Source organism: Budorcas taxicolor, chromosome 2, assembly GCF_023091745.1.
Source record: "Budorcas taxicolor isolate Tak-1 chromosome 2, Takin1.1, whole genome shotgun sequence".
Classification (NCBI taxonomy): Eukaryota; Metazoa; Chordata; class Mammalia; order Artiodactyla; family Bovidae; genus Budorcas; species Budorcas taxicolor.
The window spans coordinates 123756143-123777254 of NC_068911.1; the positions used below are offsets into that span (position 1 = coordinate 123756143).

General features: G+C 41.2%; 1 protein-coding gene across 1 annotated transcript; it reads left to right on the plus strand.

The window, feature by feature from the left end:
- Positions 1-4989: 4989 nt before the first annotated feature.
- LOC128043281 (nucleolin-like) lies at positions 4990-7210 on the plus strand. Its single transcript, XM_052635606.1, is given in 1 exon segment — positions 4990-7210. A coding segment is annotated over 1 exon segment (2157 nt). The 5' UTR covers positions 4990-5053.
- Positions 7211-21112: the final 13902 nt, after the last annotated feature.

Genomic DNA, 21112 nt, shown 5'->3' on the forward strand with positions numbered 1-21112 from the left:
AGTGTGAACCACACAAGCCTGAGTACTCTGTTGCCATCCTGTATGATCACCCCCTACTGGCTAATGATTTCCCAGGTGAGCCTCAAGCTGACTTTGCTGGGTCCCACACCTGTATATGCCACAGCCTCTGGGACATCTTTGCTGCATAGCTCCTAGGCACACCCAAGACTGGGTGGCCATCTTTCCTGTTGTTGCAAACCCCACTCCAGGGAAGAGCATCATCATCCCACAGGCCCAGAAGCCAAAAACCCTGAAATTTTCCTGTCTTATCACTGTGCCTGGGTTATGTTACCCATCTTGTTGACCATCCTATCTAGGTCTGGGTCATTGCTGCCACACTTCTGTTAAGGAACTGCTGACCGAAACCACCCACCTTGGCCAGGCACAATGATAACCACTTGCATGAGTTGTCTCATTACAGGATGTCCTTAAAGGAAGAGGGCATTATTGCCAAAAACTAACCACAACTAAGAATGAGAATTCAGGAGAGGCCAAAAAAGAAGGAGATGCCAGTCCTTATGTCCTATTGACCTCCCAGAATCCTTCATGCTAGAATCCATCTTGTTTGAGAGATGTGTGCACCACCAGGAAGGACCCTTAGTCAGACCAAATATGGGCCAAAATGATTGTCCAGAGACAACCTGGAAACTAACCTCGTTATCATAAAACCTGAGACCATGAGCCACACATGGCAGAACAGGTCTCCTGGCTTCCCTTACCCTGCTACTCTCTGCCTGGGTACTCCTTCCAAATAAAGCCTCTTGCTTTGTCAGCATGTGTGTGTCTCCTTGGACAATTTATTCCTCAGTGTTAGGAAAGAGCACAATCTTGGGCCCCTGGAAGGGGTCCCACTTCCTGCAAAACTTCCATGAATTCTCTATGAAAGTCTAGTGTTTAAACATAGTGCTCAGATATTCATGCTTAAGTTTACAGTAGACAGAGATTTTTGTGGAATCACAGTGAAGTGGTTAAGAGCATGGTTTCTGAGCCAAATAACCTGGCTTCCAGCCCTTGCTCAGTCTCTTACTAGATTGCCACCATGAGCATATTGTTCGAGCTAACTGTGCCTCAGTTCCTTCATCTAGAAAGTGGAATTAATGCACCTACCTCATAAAGATTGTTGAGAGGAATAAATGAGTGCCCCCAGAGATAGTACCATCATCCCATTTTACATTTTCCTTTTAAATACAATATCTTCTACCTGGGTAAGCTCATCTGTACAGGCAGGGCAGTACTGGTGTCCTGATCCTGCCATGTGTCATTTTCTATAACAATAAGCGACATCTGGAGCCCACTGCCCAACACCCAGGATATCCTGTCTTCTCCTTGGGTCTCAATGGATACCTGTCTCACAGTAACCCTCAGAGCCTCCAGCTAAGGCTGCTGGTCAAAGCCACCCTCTGGAATTGAAACGGAGTGGGGCCCAGGGAGGTTCCCAGGCACAGAGGCCCTTTTGTCACCCATTTCTTGTAGGTAAGACTCCAGCCTCCATGTCTTTCCCTGAGTTCCAAAGGGCAACAGTTACTAACCAAGGGAGGAACAGCCAAGAATCCATCTGAGGACCATTCAAAGGACCAGAGAAACCCATTAAGATTAAGAGACCACCACCGGAGTTGACATGGAACAGACTGGTTCCAAATAGGAAAAGGAGTATGTCAAGGCTGTATATTGTAACCCTGCTTATTTAACCTATATGCAGAGTACATCATGAGAAATGCTGGGCTGGAGGAAGCACAAGCTAGAATCAAGATTGCTGGGAGAAATATTAGTAACCTCAGATGTGCAGATGATACCACCCTTATGGCAGAAAGTGAAGAAGAACTAAAGAGCCTCTTGATGAAAGTGAAAGAGGAGAGTGAAAAAGTTGGCTTAAAGCTCAACATTCAGAAAACTAAGATCATGGCATCCGGTCCCATCACTTCATGGCAGGTAGATGGGAAACCAGTGGAAACAGTGGCTGGCTTTATTTTCCTGGGCTCCAAAATCACAGCAGATGGTGATTGCAGCCATGAAATTAAAAAATACTTACTCTTTGGAAGAAAAGTTATGACCAACCTAGACAGCATATTAAAAAGCAGAGACATTACTTTGCCAACAAATGTCTGTCTAGTCAAGGCTATAGTTTTTCCAGTGGTCATGTATGGATGTGAGAGTTGGACTATAAAGAAAGCTGAACGCCGAAGAATTGATGATTTTGAACTATGGTGTTGGAGAAGACTCTTGAGAGTTCCTTGGACTTCAAGGAGATCCAACCAGTCCATCCTAAAGGAGATCAGTCCTGGGTGTTCATTGGAAGGACTGATGTTGAAGCTGAAACTCCAATACTTTGGCCACCTGATGCGAAGAGCTGACTCATTTGAAAAGACGCTGATGCTAGGAAAGATTGAGGGCAGGAGGAGAAGGGGCCGACAGAGAATAAGAGGATAAGATGGCATCACTGACTCAATGGACATGGGTTTGGGTGGACTCCGGGAGTTGGTGATAGACAGGGAGGCCTGCTGCGGTTTGTGGGGTTGCAAAGAGTCAGACATGACTGAGCGACTGAACTGAACTGAACCTGAGTTGAGACTAAGGCAGTGCAGGACCTACTCACATCTTTATCTTGTCCCCACTTTGAATCATTGTTATAAAACACCTCATCAAATCCTCCTGGGTTGGGATACACAGTTCTGAGGGCACAGGAATCTACTGTATCCTCTTTTGCCTGGCAAAGCAATACAACTCTACTATTCTTTTCTATTTCACCCAAAACTCTGAGATTTCATTTGTGCAAGTGTGCAAAGACGTTGAGCTATTGGCATCAGAATCACCACCTCTTTTTTACTTGCCCTTCTTCAGTCTGAACCATCTGGGGTGCCCCACAGCAGGACACACACATCCTAAGAAGGGGCTCACTCTATTGATGGAAACTGCCCCAGTCATGCTTTAAACTGAGTCCTAAAGCTGAGTTCCTTTTCTGAGTTTATGATTAATCTCTCTATCCAAAACTGCATTCCCTTTCTTCTGTTCTCCCTCAAGATTAAAGAATATTAAAGAAAAGAGACTGTAACCAAGCAGGACCTTATGGGCCCTCCAAGGTGCAAAGGGTTTCAGTGTCCCCTGTTTCTTGTTTGTAGAAAAAGGCTTCAGCCTCCTAGAGCTTCCCTGAGTTCCAAGGGTAGATTCAAACAGTTACTAACTAGACAAGGGAAAGCAAAAGTAGAAAGTCAAGAGATTCCTAGAGTAACAGGCAATTTTGGCCTTGGAGTACAAAATGAAGCAGGACAAAGGCTAACAGTTTTGCCAAGAGAATGCACTGGTCATAGCAAGCATCCACTTCCAACTAGACAATTGATGACTCTACATTTGGACATCACCAGATGGTCATTACCAAAATCTGATTGATTATATTCTTTGCAGTTGAAGATGGAGAAGCTCCATACAGTCATCAAAAACAAGACCAGGAGCTGACTGTGGCTCAGGTCATGAACTCCTTATTGCCAAATTCAGACTTAAGTTGAAAGTCTAGGCCATTCAGGTATGACCTAAATCAAATCCCTTATGATTATATAGTGGAAGTGACAAATAAATTCAAGGTATTAGATCTGATAGACAGGGTGCCTGAAGAACTATGGACGGAGGTTTGCAACATTGTACAGGAAGTGGTGATAAAAAACATGCCTAAGAAGAAGAAAGACATGAAAAAGGCAAAATGGTTATCTGAGGAGGCCTTAAAAATATCTGAGAAAAGAAAAGCTGCAAAAAGCAAAGAAGAAAAGGAAAGATATACCCATCTGAATGCAGAGTTCCAAAAAACAGCAAGGAGAGATAAGAAAGTCTTCTTCAGTGATCAATGCAAAGGAATAGAGGAAAACAATAGAATGGAAAAGGCTAGAGATCTCTTCCAGGAAATTAGAGATACCAAGGGAACATTTCATGCAAAGATGGGTACAATAAAGGGCAGAAATGGTATGGACCTAACAGAAGCAGAAGATACTAAGAGAGGTGGCAAGAACACACAGAAGAACTATACACAAAAGATCTTAATAACCCAGATAACTATAATGGTATATAATCACTCACCTAGAGCCAGACATCCTGGAGTACAAAGTCAAGTGGGCCTTAAGAAGCATCACTACGAACAAAGCTAAGGGAGGTGATGGAATTGCAGTTGAGCTATTTCAAATCTTAAAAGATGAAGCTGTGACAGTGCTGCATTCAGTAGGCCAGCAAATTTGGAAAACTCAGCAGTGGCCACAGAACTGGAAAAGGTCAGTTTTCATTCCAATGCCAAAGAAGGGTAATACCAAAGAATGTTGAAACCACCTCGCAATTGCACTCATTTCATATGCTAGCAAGGTAATGCTCAAAATCCTTCCAGCTAGGCTTCAACAACATGTGAACTGAGAACTTCCAGATGTACAGGTGTGATTAGGAAAGCAGAGGAACCAGAGATCACATTGCCAAAATCTGCTGGATCATAGAAAAGTCAAGAAAAACATCTGTATCTGCTTCTTTAACTACGCTAAAACATTTGACTGTGTGAATCACACTATGTGGAAAATTATTTAACAGATGGGAATACCAGATCACCTTACCAGTCTTCTGAGAAACCTGTATGCATGTCAAGAAGCAACAGTTAGAACTGGACATGGAACAACAGACTGGTTCAAAACTAGTAAAGGAGTAAGTCAAGGATGTATATTGTCACCTGCTGATTTAACTTATATGCAGAGTACATTGTGAAATGCCAGGCTGGATGAAGCACAAGTTGGAATCAAGATTGCCGGGAGAAATATCAATAACCTCAGATATGCAGATGACACCACCCTTATGGCAGAAAGTGAAGAGGAGCTAGAGTCTCTTGATGGAGGTGAAAGGAACAGCGGAAAAAGCTGGCTTAAAAACCTAACTTTCAAAAAATGAAGATCGCTTTCGCCTCAGTCTCGAGCGCTAGCTGGCAGCCAAGCGTACGCGCTCAGGGATTAGGGGCCGCCATCGACCGTGCTTAGGTTCCTCTGGGCTCGTCTGCGCCCCTCGCTCGCCACACACTCCGCCGTCATAAGCCGCCATCATGGTAAAGCTCGCAAAGGCCGGCAAAAATCAAGGTGACTCCAAGAAAATGGCTCCTCCCCCAAAGGAGGCAGAAGAAGATAGTGAAGACGAGGAATTGTCAGAAGATGAAGACGATGAGAGCAGTGGAGAAGAGGTTGTTATCCCTCAGAAAAAAGGCAAGAAGGCTACCACAACTCCAGCAAAGAAGACGGTGGTTTCCCCAACGAAAAAGGTTGCAGTTGCCACACCAGCAAAGAAAGCAGTCGTCACCCCTGGCAAAAAGGCAGCAGCTATGCCAGCCAAGAAGACAGTTCCACCTGCCAAAGCAGTGGTAACACCTGGCGGAAAGGGAGCCACCCCAGGCAAAGCACTGGTAGCAACCTCTGGTCAGAAGGGAGCAGCCACCCCAGGCAAGGGAGCAAAGAACGGCGGGAATGCCAAGAAGGGAGACAGGGATGAAGAAGATGACGATGACAGGGAAGAGGGAGACGATGATGATGAAGAGGAGGAGGAGCCAGCAGCGAGGAAGGCAGCTGCTGCTTTTGGTGCTGCTCCTGCCGCAGATGATGAGGATGACGAGGATGACGATGACGATGATGAGGAGGAGGAGGAGGATGAGGAGGAGGAGGACGACGAAGATGACTCTGAAGAAGAACCTATGGAGATTGTACCAGCGAAAGGAAAGAAAGCTCCAGTAAAAGATGCTCCTGTGAAAGCTAAGAGCACTGCTGAAGATGAAGAGGAGGAGGAGGAGGATGAAGAGGAGGAGGAAGAGGATGACGATGATGAGGAGGAGGACGATGAGGCGGAAGAAGAGGAGGAGGAGGAGGAAGAAGAGGAGGAAGAGGAAGAAGAGCCCGTCAAACAAGCACCTGGAAAACAAAAGAAGGAAATGGCCAAACAAAAAGCAGCTCCTGAAGCCAAGAAACAAAAAGTGGAAGGCACAGAACCAACTACGTCTTTCAATCTCTTTGTTGGAAACCTGAACTTCAATAAATCTGCTCCTGAATTGAAAACGGGTATCAGTGATCTTTTTGCTAAAAACGATCTTGCTGTTGTCGATGTCAGAATTGGTGTGTCTGGGAAGTTTGGCTACGTGGATTTTGAATCTGCTGAAGACCTGGAAAAAGCCTTGGAACTCACTGGTTTAAAAGTCTTTGGCAATGAAATTAAACTAGAAAAACCAAAGGGAAAAGACAGTAAGAAAGATCGAGATGCAAGAACACTTTTGGCTAAAAATCTGCCTTACAAAGTTACTCAGGATGAATTAAAAGAAGTGTTTGAAGATGCTGTGGAGATCAGATTAGTCAGCAAGGATGGAAAGAGTAAAGGGATTGCTTATATTGAATTTAAGACAGAAGCTGATGCAGAAAAAACCTTGGAAGAAAAGCAGGGAACAGAAATAGATGGGTGATCCATTTCTCTGTACTACACCGGAGAGAAAGGCCAAAGTCAAGACCATAGAAGTGGAAAGAATAGCACTTGCAGTGGTGAATCAAAAACCCTGGTTTTAAGCAACCTCTCCTAGAGTGCAACAGAAGAAACACTTCAGGAAGTATTTGAGAAGGCAACTTATATCAAGGTGCCCCAGAACCAAAATGGCAAATCTAAAGGGTATGCATTTATAGAATTTGCTTCATTTGAAGATGCTAAAGAAGCTTTAAATTCATGTAATAAAAGGGACATTGAGGGCAGAGCCGTCAGACTGGAGTTGCAAGGACCCAGGAGATCACCTAATGCAAGAAGCCAGCCAGCCAAGACTCTCTTTGTCAAAGGTCTCTCTGAGGATACCACAGAAGAGACGCTAAAGGAGTCCTTTGATGGCTCTATTCAAGCAAGGATAGTCACTGACCGGGAGACTGGGTCCTCCAAAGGGTTTGGTTTTGTAGACTTTAACAGCGAGGAAGATGCCAAAGCTGCCAAGGAGGCCATGGAAGATGGTGAAATCAATGGAAACAAAGTCACTTTGGACTGGGCCAAACCTAAGGGTGAAGGTGGCTTTGGTGGCCGAGGAGGAGGCAGAGGTGGCTTTGGAGGCCGAGGTGGTGGCAGAGGTGGCCGAGGTGGCTTTGGTGGCAGAGGCCGGGGAGGCTTTGGAGGGTGAGGAGGCTTCCGAGGAGGCAGAGGAGGAGGAGGAGACCACAAGCCACAAGGAAAGAAGACGAAGTTTGAATAGTTTCTTCTATCCCTGTCTCTCGCTCTTCCATTTGAAAGAAAGGACTCTGGGGTTTTTACTCTGTTACCTGATCAATGACAGAGCCTTCTGAGGACATTCCAAGACAGTATACAGCCCTGTGGTCTACTTGGAAATCTGTATAGATAATATTTCAAGGGAGATAATCCTGTTGGTGTTGACTGGATATTCGTATAAACTTTTTAAAGAGATGAGTGATAGAGCTAACCCTTATCTGTAAGTTTTGAATTTATATTGTTTCTTCCCATGTACAAAACAATTTTTTTCCTACAGAAAAAAAAAAAAAAAACACAAAAAACAAAAGATGAAGATCATTGCATCTTGTCCCATCACTTTATAGCAAATAGATGGGGAAACAATGGAAACAGCGACAGACTTTATCTTCTTGGGCTCCAAAATCACCACAGACAGTGACTGCAGCCATCAAAAGAAAAGACACTCATTGAAAGAAAAGTTTTGACAAAACTGCTGCTGCTGCTAAGCTGCTGCTAAGCCACTTCAGTTGTGTCCGACTGTGTGCAACTCCAGAGATGGCAGCCCACCAGGCTCCCCCATCCCTGGGATTCTGCAGGCAAGAACACTGGAGTGGGTTGCCATTTCATTCTCCAATGCATGAAAGTGAAAAGTGAAAGTGAAGTTCCTCAGTCATGTCCGACTCCTAGCGACCCTATGGACTGCAGCCTTCCAGGCAAGAGTACTGGAGTGGGGTGTCATTGCCTTCTCCTAGATGGCGTATTAAAAAGCAGAGACATTACTTGCCAACAAAGGTCCGTCTAGTCAAAGCTATGGTTTTCCAGTAGTCATGTATGGATGTGAGCATTGGACATGAAGAAAGCTGAGTGCCGAAGAATTGATGCTTTTGAACTGTGGTGCTGGAGAAGACTCTTGGGAGTCCCTTGGACTGCAAGGAGATCATACCAATCAATCCTAAAGGAAATCAACACTGAATATTCATTGGAAGGACTGATGCTGAAGTTGAAACTCCAATACTTTGGCCAGCTGATGAGAAGAGTTGACTCATTGGAAAAGACCCTGATGCTGGGGAAGATTGGAGGCAAGAGGAGAAGGGGATGACAGGGGATGAGATGGTTGGATGGTATCACCGACTCAATGTACATGAGTTTGAGCCAGCTCTGGGAGATGGTGAAGGACAGGAAAGACTGGCATGCTGCAATCCATGGGGTTGCAAAGAGTCAAACAGGACTGAGAGACTGAGCAACAGCAGAGAAGGGAAGGAATGCAGAGATAAGGGAGGACAGTCAAGAAACAATAGTGTAGCAATAAAGCAAAATCCCAGCCTGACACATACATTTGTGTTCTTCTACGGAAACTAAGGCTCCTACTCAGGCAGAGGATCGTAACTACCTGCTGAGACCCAGACTGGTCTGAACCTGAAAGCTGATTATTGAGATTCCTGAAACACCACCCTTGTTACCTCACCACCAACCAATCAGAGGAGAGTCATATATTCTGCAGCCCTCCCCTCAAAAGTTGCCTTTGAAAACTCTTCCCTGAAGACCATCAGGGAGTTCAGGATTCTTGAGCATGAGACATCCATTCTCCTTGGTTTCATCATCACAGCAAATTACGCAGCATTGACTACAAATTCTGGGTACAAATGCAGGCTACAAATGCAATTCTCAACACAAATGTTTATCTTGAAACATGACTAAGTCCAAACCTTCTTAAAAAGGTTCAGACACCCCTAAACTGAGGAGATTGGCAATGCTTTCACTGCTTTACAGGTGTTTTGTGTTGGTCTCAGCCTAGGCAGTAATGCTATTGACTAGGAAAGCCTGGGGACACTCACCTGGATCTGCACTACTCAGGCAACCCCCAGAGATATTTCCCTGATTGGAGCCAAATGGAGGCAGGACTAGCTCTAGTGGTTCTTGTGATTTCAGGATGTACCTTACTAACAACCAGCAGAGAACTTTGAAAAAACAAGGTTTGTTACTCACAGGTCCTTGAGGGTATACAGCATGCATGCCCAGAACCACACAGCAGGGTTGGGGGGTAGAATAGCATAGTCATAGGGTTCTGCCACTATTGAGGGTGGGATGCCTAGTGTTCTGCAGATTCAATCTTTACTGGTGAATTTAACCATAAGAGCAGGCACTATAGCATAGGAATGCAAAAGCAGGGTCACTCAAGATATCGGTTATCTAGGTCACCATGGGCTTTCTATAAGCATAAATTCATGAGTGGGGCAGCCTGGCTCTCTATCGTGTAGCTGGCAATATGCTTAATCCAGATGGATGCCTTTGAAATGGATGTTTTGGCAATGAAAAGCTTAATGTCAGGATTTACAACAGGTTTTAGCCTCATCTTTTAAAATATATATATACATTTATTTATGTATTTTTATTTGGCTGCACCAGGTCTTAGTTGCTGCATGCAGGATCTTTAGTTGAACCATCTAGTTCCTTGACTGAGGATCGAGCCCAGGCTCCCTGCATTGGGAGCATGAAGTCTTAGCCACTCGACCACCAGGTAAGTCCCTAGCCTAATATCTATGGTTAGTATGTAAGCAAAGACCAAGGTGTCTGGCCTACCACCTACCAGCTGATCATAGCAGCTTTTACACCTCCTTATCCTGACCTGTTACTTGGGAATACTGGCTCCCAACCCCTTCCCAGAGTCATTAAATAATTTTTTTTGAGCTTTTGAGATATAATTGACACAAAGCCTTGTTTAAGTTTTCAGATGTATACTGTAATGATTTGATGTATGTATATTTTGCAAAATGATTACCACAATAAGGTTAGCTAACATAAATATCCTTATATGCAGAGTACATCATGAGAAATGCTGGGCTGGAAGAAGTACAAGCTGATATCAAAATATCAATAACCTCACATACGCAGATGACACCACCCTTATGGCAGAAAGTGAAGAGGAACTAAAAAGCCTCTTGATGAAAGTGAAAGTGGAGAGTGAAAGAGTTGGCTTAAAGCTCAACGTTCAGAAAACTAAGATCATGGCATCTGGTCTCATCACTTCATGGCAAATAGATGAGGAAACAGTGGAAATGGTGTCAGACTTTATTTTTGGGGGGGGGGGCTCCAAAATCACTGCAGATGGTGATTGCAGCCAGGAAATTAAAAGACACTTACTCCTTGGAAGGAAAGTTATGACCAACCTAGGTAGCATATTGAAAAGCAGAGACATTCCTTTGCCAACAAATGTCCGTCTAGTTAAGTCTCTGGTTTTTCCAGTGGTCATGTATGGATGTGAGAGTTGGACTGTGAAGAAAGCTGAGCGCTGAAGAATTGATGCTTTTGAACTGTGGTGTTGGAGAAGACTCTTGAGAGTCCCTTGGACTGCAAGGAGATCCAACCAGTCCATTCTGAAGGAGATCAGTCCTGGGTGTTCTTTGGAAGGACTGATGCTAAAGCTGAAACTCCAGTACTTTGGCCACCTCATGTGAAGAGTTAACTCATTGGAAAAGGCTCTGATGCTGGGAGGGATTGGGGGCAGGAGGAGAAGGGGATGACAGAGGATGAGATGGCTGGATGGCATCACTGACTCGATGGACATGAGTTTGAGGGAACTCCGGGAGTTGGTGATAGACAGGGAGGCCTGGCGTGCTGCGATTCATGGGGTCGCAAAGAGTCAGACACGAACTGAACTGAACTGAACTGAACATACCTATCACCTTACGTAGCACAATTTTCTTTGTCTGGTGAAAAGTTTTAGGATTTACTCTCTTGGCAACTTTCAAAGATACAGTACAAAGTTGTTAAGTATAGTCACCAGGCTATACTTTACATCCCCGCAGCTTAAAACTGGAAGCTTTTATCCTTTGATAACCTTTACTGGTTTTCCGCAACTCCCTCACTCTTCCCCAATCCATAAACAATAACAACTGAAAAACAACAACAAATCAATGGACAGTTAGGGTTTTTCTGTGTCTTGGCTATTGTAAATAATGCTAAAATGGATATGACAGTGGAGATATCTCCTTAAGGCAGTGATTTTCATTTCTTCCCATATATACTCAGGAGTGGAATTTCTAGATATGATGTTCTGTTTTTAATGTTTTGAGGAAACTTCATATTATTTTCCACAATGGTTGTACCAATTTACATTCCTCCCAGTGCTGCAAAGGAGTTCCCTTTCCTCTGCATCCTTGCCAGTACTTGCTGTTTCTCTTGTCTATTTTCTTTTTCTTGTCTTCTTTATAACAGCTACTGGTGTGAAGTGATATATAATTGTAGGTTTGATTTGCATTTCCCTAGTAATTAGTAATCTTTGACTGTTTAGTTGTGTGTTGGCTATTTAAATATCTTTGAGAGAATGTCCATTCAGACACTTTGTCCATTTTTACCTGGATTATTTGCTTTTTTGCTCTTGAGTTGTATGAGTTCCTCATGTATTTTGGAAATTAACACGTTATCAGATATGAAATTTGCAAATATTTTCTCCTAATTCATATGCTGCCTTTTCTCTCTCTTATCATTTCTTTTGCCTTGTAGGATCTTTTGGATTTAATTTAGTCCTACTTGTTTATTTTCACTTCTGTTGCCTGTGCTTTGGGTGTCATATTCACAAAATCACTGCCAAGACTAATGTCAAGGAGTTTTCCCCTATGTTTTCTCCTAGGAATGTTATGGTTTTAGGTCTAACATTGAAGTCCTTAATCCATTTCAAGTTTATGAATGATATGAGATAGGAATCTACTTTCATTATTTGTGTGTGAATATCCCATTTTCACAACATCATTAGTTGAAGATACTGCTCTTTCCCCACCATTGAGAAGTCTTCGTTCACTTGTCAAATATTAGTTAACCATATATGCAAGGGTTTACTTTTGGGCTTTTAATCTGTTGCATTGGTCTATATGCCTACTTTTATGCTAGTAGCATACTCTTTTGACAAATATAGCCTTATAATACAGTCTGTAATCAGGAACTGTGATGCCCCCAGCTTTGTTCTTTTTCAAGATTTCTTGGACTATCTGGGTTCTTTTGTGCTTTCATATAAATTTTAAGGTTTTTTTTTATTTTCATTCCTGTGGGGAAAATGTGCCATTGGATCTTGATAGAGATTGCACTGAATCTATAGATGAAATTGGGTAGCATGAACATTTTAACAATATAAATTATTACAATCCATGATCATGGATATCTTGCCGTTTATTTGTTTCTTTTTCAATTTCTTTCATCAATGTCTTTCATAGTTTTCTGTTATGGATCTTTACCTCCTTGGTTAAATTTATTCCTAAATATTTACTGTTTTGAAATGATTATAAATTCAATTGCATTTCTTTTTCAGCTAACCCATTGCCAGACTACAGAAATACAATTTAAAGCGAAATACAATTTAAAGCGACAGTTCGTGTGACCCTGCTTTCTAAAGGTGCAGGATTAATACAATGGATTCAGCAACTTAGCAAGGTGAACTCAGCTTTGTTTTGCACCGTGCTTTTTTGAAGTGGGGAGCTTTGTTGAAAGCTTCCTGCAGAAGGAAGAGCTCTCATATCCTGGGACCATAGCAGAGCCCAACCAGAATAGGAAAAACTTCACTTCTTTCCTGGGAAGGACTCAAACAATAAAAAGCCATGGCTGTTTTGTTGCTATAGTCCTCCCAACTTCCTTTCCCCCTCTATAAAAGCATTCTCCTTCTCTTGCCATGTGAGGATTTCTACATGGCTCACCTTGGTTACAGATCTCAAATTGCAATTGTCTGCTGATCCCGAATAAATCTGTCTTTGCTGGAGAAATATCTGGCAGTCTATGTTTCAGGTCAACAAAATTGTCTTAATTTTTGCAGCTTTGTTATAAGTTTAAACCAGCTTAAGAAGTGTAACTCTATCCTTCATCAAAATTCTCTTGGCTATTCTAAGTCCTTTATATATAGTTTATGTTCAGCTTGTCAATTACAATTTTTTAAAGTCTACTGGGATTTTGATTGAGATTGAGATAAATCTATATATCTATTTGCAAAGAATCGCCATCTTAATAACACTGAGTGTTATGATTAAACATATTACAACTTTCTAGGTCAACTTTTTGAGTAATGTTTTACAGTTTTCATTGTAGATATTTTGCATATCTTCTACTAAATTTGGTTTTAAGTGTCTGGTGGATTTTAATGCAATTATAAATGATATTTTTAATTTCATTTCCAATTGCTTGTTCTAGTATATAGAAACAAAACTGATTTTTGTCATATCATCTGAGAAAAAAAAGCAGTTTTACTTTTTCCCCTTCCAGTCTGTATGCACTTAATTTTATTGTCTAGAACTTTCACTATGAGGTCAAATCTAAGTTACAGGAATAGGCTTCCTTGCAGTGCTTCTAACTTAAGGGAAAAATCATTCAATGTCTCATCATTAAGAGCTATATTAGCTGTAGATATGTCATGTGCTGCTGTATGCGTGCTTGCTAAGTCACTTTAGTCGTGTCCAACTTTTTGTGACCTGATGGACTGTAACCTGTCAGGCTCCTCTGTCCATAGCATTCTCTAGAAAAAATACTATAACGGGTTGCCATTTCCTGCTCCAGGGGATCTTCGTCACCCAGGGATCAAACCAGGGTCTCTTGCGTCTCCTGCATTAGCTGACAGATTCTGACCTCTAGTGCCACCTGGGAAGGCCTATTTAAGTCTGCAGTTGTTTTATTGGTGGATTTTTATAACTTATTAATCTTTTCAGAGAACCAGATTTGGCTATGTTCATTTCCTCTATTGATCCCATTGATTTCTGCTCTTAAATTTATTATTTCCTTCTACTTTCTTTGTGTTTTTTAATGACTGTTCATAGCAGCTTTATTCATAATAGACAATACTGGGAAACAATTATAATGGCCACTAATGAAGAAAATAAATTAAGGTATAATTGCCAACATTTGTTGGATCCTAGAGAAAGCAAGGGAATACCAGAAAAACATCTAATTCTACTTTATTAAGTAGAATGAAAAAGTCTGACTGTGTGGATCACAAAAAAACTGGAAAATTCTTAAAGAGGTGGGAATACCAGGCCACCTTGCCTGTCTCCTGAGAAACTTGTATGCAGGTCAAGAAGCTTACATGGAATGACTGACTGGTTCAAATTTGGGAAAGGAGTATGACAAGGCTGTATATTATAAACTTGTTTACTTAACTTGTTTGCAGAGTACATCATGCAAAATGCTGGGCTGGATGAATCACAAGCTGGAATCAAGATTGCTGGGAAAAAAATATCAATAATCTCAGATATGCAGATGATACCATTGTAACAGCAGAAAGTGAAAAGGAACTAAAGAGCTTCTTGATGAAGGTGAAAGAGGAGAGTGATAAAGCTGGCTTAAAACTCAACATGAAAAAAATAAACATCATGGTTTCTGCTTCCATCACCTCATGGCAAATACAAGGGGAAAAAGTGGAAACAGTAAGCAACTGAACAACAACAACAAATTTTATAATTAAAAATGGCTAAAATGTTAGGCTATAAATTTTTTACCACAATAAAAACATCATTAAAAAGGTCCACAATTATATATTATATATATATATTTGCCCTTCAAGAAGTGGAACCTAATTCCCTTCCCTCAAGTTAGGCTGGATTTCTAGCACACAGAATAAAGCAGAAGTGACAGTTTACACCTTCAAAGACTGAATCATAAAAGGAATTGTACCTTTCTTCTTTTCTCTCTCACTTGAACTACTCCCTCTGTTGGAAGTTAGATGCCATGTCGTAAGGAGATTCAAGCTGCCTATAGAGAAGGCTGAGTGAGCAAGAGATCTCTTGCCAATTACCATATGAGTGAGCCATCTTGGAATAGATTCTCCACCCTAGTCAAGCATTCAGATCACTGCAGCCCCTGCCAACATCCTAACTTCCATTTCATGAGAGATCCAGAGCCATAACCACCCAGCTAAGCTTCGCTTGTATTCTTAATCAAATGAACCTGTGAAAAAACAAATGTTTGTTTTATAAAGATTTGATGTTTAATAATTTGTATTTCAATTACAAATTTATATTTGTATTTCAGCAATAGATAGCTCATGCAAGTTTATAGTTCATTTTCACTCAGCATAATTACTGGGCTTAATATGACTGGGCTTCATTCTACCATCCTGCTGTTGGTTTCTACTTGTTCCATCTGTTCTTTGTTACATTGTTTCTATGTCCCACTTTCCCTGTCTTCTTTTGGATTATTGAAGTATTTTATAGGTTCCATTTTATCTACTCTATTGGCTTTTAGCCATAACTTTTTGTAATTTTAAGTGATTTATACCTACGATAGGAATCCTCAATCTATAGCAGTCTGTCTTGAATTCATATAAATTCATATAAAATACAAGAACTTTATAACAATATAATTCTAATTGTCTCCTATTCTGTCCTTTGTGCTTTGGTTGTCATATTTTTTACTTTTACATATAGTTAATCCCATCATATAGGGCTTCCCAGGTGGCAATAGTGGTAAAGAACCTGCCTGACAATGCAGGAGATATAAGAATCACAGGTTCAATCCCTGGTTCAGGATGATCCCTTGGGGAAGGAAATAGCAACCCACTCCAGTATCCTTGCCTAGAGAACCCCATGGACAGAGGGAGCCTGGAGGGCTACTGTCCATAGGGCCGCAAAGAGTCAGACATGACTGAAGCAACTTAGCACACAGCACAATCCCATCATGTATTCTTATTATTGTTTTAAACAGTCAAAAGTCCTTTAAGAAAAAAAATGAAAACATTGTTTTATAGTTACCCACATATTACAATTTCCAGTGCCATTCTTCTTTGTTGCTAATCTGATCTTACATCTGGAATTTTTTATATTTAGCCAAAGAATTGCTTTCTTTGACATTTTTCATAGCATCATTCTGATGGCTACAAATGGTCTCAGATTATGTTTTTCATTAAAAGCTTTCTTTTTTCCTTCACTGGATATAGAATTCTTTTTTCAGATTATTTTATTTCAACATTTTAAAGATATCACTTCATGGTATCCTGCTTCTATTATTCCTCATGAGAAGTCAGCCTTCATTCTTATTGTTTTACACACAGCTACCCAACAGCTTTTAACATTTTCTCTTTATCATCAGTTTTAGCACTTTGATAATGACGTGCATAGATACTTTTCCTGCTTTGTATTTGCTGAGTTTCTGAGATCTATAGTTTACTTCTTTCATAAATTTTGGAAATTTTCAGCAATTATTTCTTCAAATATTTCTTCTCTCTCTTCTGCTTCTGAAACTTCAACTGCTTATATATTAGACTGTTTTACATCATCTGATCAGTCTTAGGCACTCTGTTTAGGATTGGTTGCTTTGTTTTCTGCCTTCCTTTTTCTTCTTATTCTTCAGTTTATGTAACTTCTATTGATTTGTCTTTCAATTTATTGATCTTTTCTTCAACTATGTCCAGTATTGTGTTAAGTCAACCCAGTGGATTCTTAATTTCAAAAACATTTTCAGTACCAGAATCTCCATTTTTTAAATTTTTTTTTTTTAAGTTTCCACTCCTTATCCTCTTGCATTGCTAGTGGGAATGTGAACTGATATAGCAGTAAGAAGACAGTATGGAGATTCCTTAAAAAGCTATGACCCAGCAATCCCACTCTTAGGCATATACCCTGAAGAAAGCAAAATTGAAAAAGACATATGTATCCCAATGTTCACTGCAGTACTATTTACAATAGCTAGAACAGGGAAGCAACCTAGAGGTCCATTGACAGATGAATGGATAAAGAAGCTGTGGTATATATACAATGGAATACTACTCAGCCATAAAAAAGGAATGCATTTGAGTCAGTTCTGAAAGTGAAAGTCACTCAGTTGTGTCTGATTCTTTGCAACCCAATGCAGTCCATGGAATTATACAGTCCATGGAATTCTCCAGGCCAGAATACTGGAATGGGTAGCCTTACTCTTCTCCACAGGATCTTTCCAACCCAGGGGTCGAACCCAGGTCTCCCACATTGCAGGCAGATTCTTTACCAGCTGAGCTACAAGGGAAGCCCAGTTCTAATGAGGTGGAAAAACCTAGAGCCTATTATACAGAGTAAAGTAAGTCAGAAAGAGAAATATAAATATCATGTACTGATGGAATCTAAAAACATGGTACTGATGAATTTATTTTCAGGGCAGCAATGGAGAAACAGATATAGAGAACAAACTTGTGGATACGAGGGAGGAGAGGATGGAGGAGGTGAGATGTATGGAGAGAGTAACATGGAAATTTACAATACCATATGTAAAATAGACAGCCAATTGGAATACGCTATATGACTCAGACAACTCAGGGGCTCCATGACAATCTAGAAGGGTGGGATGGGGAGGGAGATGGGAGGGAGTTTCAGGAGGGAGGGGACATGGGTGTCCCTGTGGCTGATTCTTTTTGCTATATGACAGAAAACCACAAAATTCTGTAAAGCAATTATGCTTCAATTAAAAAAATAAATTTAAAATATACAAAAAAAAGTTTCCACTCCTTTTATTGAACTTTACTTATGTTCACCCATTTTGTTCTCCTTTTATATAAATTCTTTAAAGACTTTACAATAGTTATTTTGTATCTTTATCTGTTAATTATAAGCTCTGGGTCATCTATGAGCCTATATCTATTAACATCATACTCTTATGGGCCATATTTTTCCAATTCTTTGTATTTTTGATTACTATTATATGCTGGATATTTTCAATGACACTGTATAGAGAGTCTATGTTATATCAGCTCTATCTAAATTATGTTTTTTTCTGTTAGGCAATTAAATTCCTGGCAAAGAGGATCTATTTCAGGTTTATTCTTAATCTTAGAGCATTGCCATTCATGGACACAGACTCTTCATCTTAAATGTGGTCTTTGTAAGGGTTTATATTAAATGTCCAGTGTATTCGACAAGGTCACTCTGCATGGGACAGAATTTCAGTGTCTCCCAAGCACTCACAGAAAACTGCTCGACTCTAATTCCATGTTTGGTTACTGTTTCTTATTGAACAAATTATCCCTCAAATGTAGCAACTTAAAAAAAATGATTCTCTGATTCCCTGGGTAGGGGATTCATGCAGAGTCTAGTAAGATTAACTTATTTCTGTTCTATAGTGTCTCCGGCCTCAGCTGGGAAGATTCAAGTGATGAATCTACCTTGACAACTCAGACTGGAGTCATCTGACCTCTCTGGGTTCCTGGCTTCACAGGACTCAAAGTCTAGGACTGCTGACCATGGTATCTGTCTGGATGTAGCTTCTCCATATGGTTTTGGGTAGCCAGAATGCTCATATAACCACTTAGCACTCAATAATAACAGAATCCTAATAAACAAGGTGGAAACTGAATAGCTTTTGTTATCCAGGTTTATACATCATAGAGCATTGTTTCCCTGTGCTTTGTTTTTTGAAGCAATCACAGTCCATCCAAACTCCAGGAGAGAGAAACAGAATCTCTCTCTTTATGAGAGTATGCCAGTCACGTTTTAGAAGAGCATGTGGGGTAGGAGATAATGTGGTGACCATCTCTACAATATACAATCTGCCATAGTACCCTAGCAGCTGTTATCAGCTTCTCAGTCTTCCACTAAATGTGAACAAATTGGGACTTGGCCAAGTTCCTAGGGAATTTGTGGGGCTTTTCCTTGATGGTTCCCTCTTCTCTGGTGCCTGACCTCTCAAATTCCAGCCACCTACTAGCCCTAATTTCAATCTCTGCTTCCTCTGCTCAGAAAGACTTCCACATCCTACTTGAGTTCTGTTTTCCTATATACCTCGACTTGAAAATTGCTCCCAGGCTGAAATCCAGGGTAAATGCCAAGCTTATCTTCTGTGCTTATTTCTTGACTAGTCTAGTGCTATCCTCTATTCAAAGTCTGAAAATAGTTGTTTCAAATATTTTGTTCCATTTTAGAGTTGTTTGCGGTGAGATGGTGCGGCAGACAGACTCTAAAATGGCCCCCAGTTATCCCTGCCTCTTGAGGTTCACATCCTTGTCTTGTCCCATTCCCTTGAGCATAGGAAGGATCTGTAACTTACTTCTAGCCATAAAGGATACGTCAAGGTGATGGAACCAATAGCATCATGTGTACATGATTACTGTACATGATTGTGTTACAATCATAGGGCTTCTTTCAGTGCAGTTTCTCCTTTTCCTTTGCTGCCTTTAAGAAGCAAGCTGCCATGTTATGAGCTAGTCATGGAGAGGGCCATGAGGCAGGGAACTGGTGTTGGGCTCTGGCCAATAACCAGGGCAAAACAGTGGGCCTTAGTTAAACAGACTGCAAAGGAACAGATAAGACCCCAGCCATGCCCAACACCTTGATGCAACCTTGCAGCAGTTGCAGCTAAGGGGTGCCCAGAATCCTGACCCACAGAAACTATAAGATAATTATTGTGGGTTGTTTTAAAGTTAAAAGATTGAAGTAATATTGTTATGCAGCAAAATAACTAATTCAAAGAGTTAAGTCTGATACCACCAATTCCTTGTGGACCAAAATGAGAAGTCATCCTATGTTATGAGTCACAGAGAAGAAGGGCACATGATACAGGATCTGGGAAAAGGAGGTTGAGATACCTTACATCAATTCTCAGTCAACTAGAAGACAATGCCCAGCCTCTAAGTACCCCTCTAAGTTGTACACACTGCCTGCTATTCCACATTAGAGCTTTATTCTTTGAATGAAACATTTATCTATTCAACAAAGTTGTATTAAGTCCCCTGAATGACAGTCCCTGTGCTTAACATCCAGGAACCAAAAATGAGTTACATGCTGTCCTTGCCTTCAAGAAAGCAAAACGATATTTATTCACTTCATACAGGTTATCTCATTTAACATTCACAATAAATCATAAGGTGGATGCCATTATTTTCTGCATTTTACAGATTAGGAATTAATACTCAGAAATGCTGAATCACTCATCGTATACATGTAGCTACAGAGGGGTAGACTCAGAATTTGACTCAGGATTTCTTTTTATTCCAAAGTCTTCCCACTATACAGGCTAAATTACTGCCTAGTGTGAAAGTGAAAGTGAAGTCGTGTCTGACTCTTTGCAACCCCATGGACTGTGGCCTACCATGCTCCTCCGTCCATGGGATTTTCCAGGCAAGAGTACTGGAGTGGGTTGCCATTGCCTTCTCCAGAGGATCTTCCCAACCCAAGAATCAAACCTGGGTCTCCCACATTGTAGTCAGATGCTTTACCATCTGAGTCACCAGGGAAGCCTAGTGTGAGAGACAGACAAAAAAACAAACAAACAAACAAAAACATAATCGTAAGACTTCCCTGGTGGTCCAATGATTAAAACTGCATTTGCAGTGCAAGGGCCTGTGTTGGATCCCTGGTCAGGGAGCTAGATCCCATATGCCGTGCTGCAACTAAGAGTTCACATGGTGCAACTAAGGATTCCGTGTGCTGCAACTAAGACCCAGGCAGGCAAATAAATAAAAATATATTTTTTAAAAAACCATTATTGTGACTCAGTGTAATAAACAGTCTATTGCAAGGAGCAAGGATTTTCTGGGGAGCACAAAAAAGGAAGTTTTGGGCTCAGAAAAGGTTGTGATGAGGAAAAGACAATTAAACTGGGTTCTCTGGCAATGACAGAGAGGGGCAGTGCTGGAGAGCTGTATGCCAGGGTCAGACAGGGCAACAGGATGGCAGAGTCACACATTATGGCAAGTGTGGAGGGTTAATCTGCTCAGTCATGGAAGTGTGGGAAGAGTGGCCGATAGGATCAGATCCCACTGCTAGGACCAATGCTCAGTTGGGACTATGCAGTGAGGCAGGAAGGAAGGCAGCAAGAAGCATGGTAGAATGCTTTGGGCCACTGGAGATTGTGGGACCTCTGGCCACATGTGGATACAGGGAGAAGGGAAAGGGTCCAATGTCCCAATATCACTGTGATATTGGTGTCAGCCACCCAACTACAGACATGTCTTGGCTACCTCCCTATCATACCTGTT